General features: G+C 46.6%; 1 protein-coding gene across 1 annotated transcript in view; it reads left to right on the top strand.

The window, feature by feature from the left end:
• Window positions 1–1666, top strand: part of LOC109466021 (histone-lysine N-methyltransferase ASH1L-like) — a 52690-nt gene that overhangs the window by 47977 nt on the left and 3047 nt on the right. Inside the window, exon 29 of the mRNA XM_019763545.1 lies at window positions 1552–1624. Within this exon, the coding sequence (XP_019619104.1) occupies window positions 1552–1624 (73 nt within the window). The remainder of the gene's footprint in view (window positions 1–1551; window positions 1625–1666) is intronic.

Raw genomic sequence — 1666 nt, 5'->3', positions numbered from 1 at the left:
GCATAACCACGGTACGAGAGCTGGTCTGCACCCGAGGTCTAACAGACGTGTTACGGCAATGGTGTGGTCGACACGGTCGAACGCTTTGGAATAGTCTGTCAGGACCAGGCTACTCACGGTGCCGGTGCGGTCGGAGTTCTTGTAGAGCAGGTGCATGATGTCCACTAAGCAGTGAGTGGTTGACCGCCCAGGTAGACCCCCGAACTGCTTAGCGTCAATGTTGGGGGTTATGTCTTTTAAGATATGTTCGGCGACGAAACTTTCGCACACCTTCGCCAGGAGAGAGGTAAGTGAAACTGGTCGAAGTTCGTTTACTGATGGTGGTTTTGTTTTGGCTAAGGGGATCACTGTGGCTTCTCGCCACTCCCATGGAACTCGTCCTTCTGCCAAGGATGCGTTGAGTATCCAGGTAAGTGGGGTACTTAGTTCGCAGGCAAACTCCTTCGTCAGCCGCCCAGTGACGTTATCTGGGCCCGCTGCTTTCCGGACACGGATGTTACTGAGTTTGTTGTACATTTCCCACACTTTGATCTGCGGTGGCATAGGTGAGGGGAGGAAAGCAGGTAAGTACGTGGTGTCCAATGGTGGTAAAGCTTTCGTTATGTTACTAAGTGTAACATTAATGGCGTCTGCTGTAGCTTTTGTGTCCTCTACAGGGATCCCTTCCACGCTGATCGTTGGGCTGGTTTTTCCGATGTTTGCCATTGATCTAATCTCATCGTGCCAGTTCGAAGGATCCAGTTTCCTAAGATTCTGTACTTTCGATTTGTAGAAGGACTGACGAGCTCTCTTGATTCTTGACTGGGTTTTGTTTCTCAGGGCTTTCCACTTATTTGTCTTCCCGGCTGCGAAGGCCTTCTGACGTTTGGACAAGAGTGCTTTAATTGCGGGAGTCATCCACGGCTTATCCTTAATGTGTAGTTTGATACGGCGAGTGGGAAAGTGTTCGTCCATCTTCTGATGGAGGGTGCTGTAAAATGCCGTCGTCATCGCTTGGCTTCCCTCTTTGCTTGCAACCTCAGACCAGTCATGTGATGTTATCCACGTTCCAAAGGAACGTACTCTAGAGTCGGGCATGGGACGTACTGTCTTTTTCCTCACGACGTTTGACTGGATGTGTTGTTTTGGTGTGACTATCACTGTCCGGTGGTCACTCATTCCCACAGGTGCAATAGTTGAGCACGGTTTATAGAAACGGCCCAAGTTAGTGATTATCAAGTCGAGAATTTTGTTTGAATTGAAGAGATTATAACACATATGAACCTGAGAGAAGACATATGTATTCTACATGATGTGTCTCTATCAAGCATAACAACTGACAGTTTTCATTTTTTTTCTTGTAGCTCTACTGCAGAAGAAGCACCAACCTCCTCAGAACATCACAAGACAAAACAGGTACAAATGTGCATGTAATTGAAGCTTGCCTGATATTGACCTGCTACATGTACACTCCATGTTGTCAGAACTATCAGCTACATAATGACTGTTTAGTATTGTGTTGTTTTTCTCAGAAATTGTTCTCAGTTTTTGTGTGTATTCCTGATTTTACAGAGGCAGAAGCAAAAGGAGAGGCTCAACAATGTTCTTCTAAAGCTACTGGCTAAACTTCCTGGGAAACACAAACGTATGTCCAGTTGAACTGCCTTAGGGATCACTAGTATTGGTC

Source organism: Branchiostoma belcheri, unplaced genomic scaffold, assembly GCF_001625305.1.
Source record: "Branchiostoma belcheri isolate BF01 breed outbred unplaced genomic scaffold, Haploidv18h27 scaffold16, whole genome shotgun sequence".
NCBI classification, from domain to species: domain Eukaryota; kingdom Metazoa; phylum Chordata; class Leptocardii; order Amphioxiformes; family Branchiostomatidae; genus Branchiostoma; species Branchiostoma belcheri.
The sequence above is the reverse complement of the archived record's forward strand: the minus strand, read 5'-3'. Positions and strand labels throughout refer to the sequence as shown.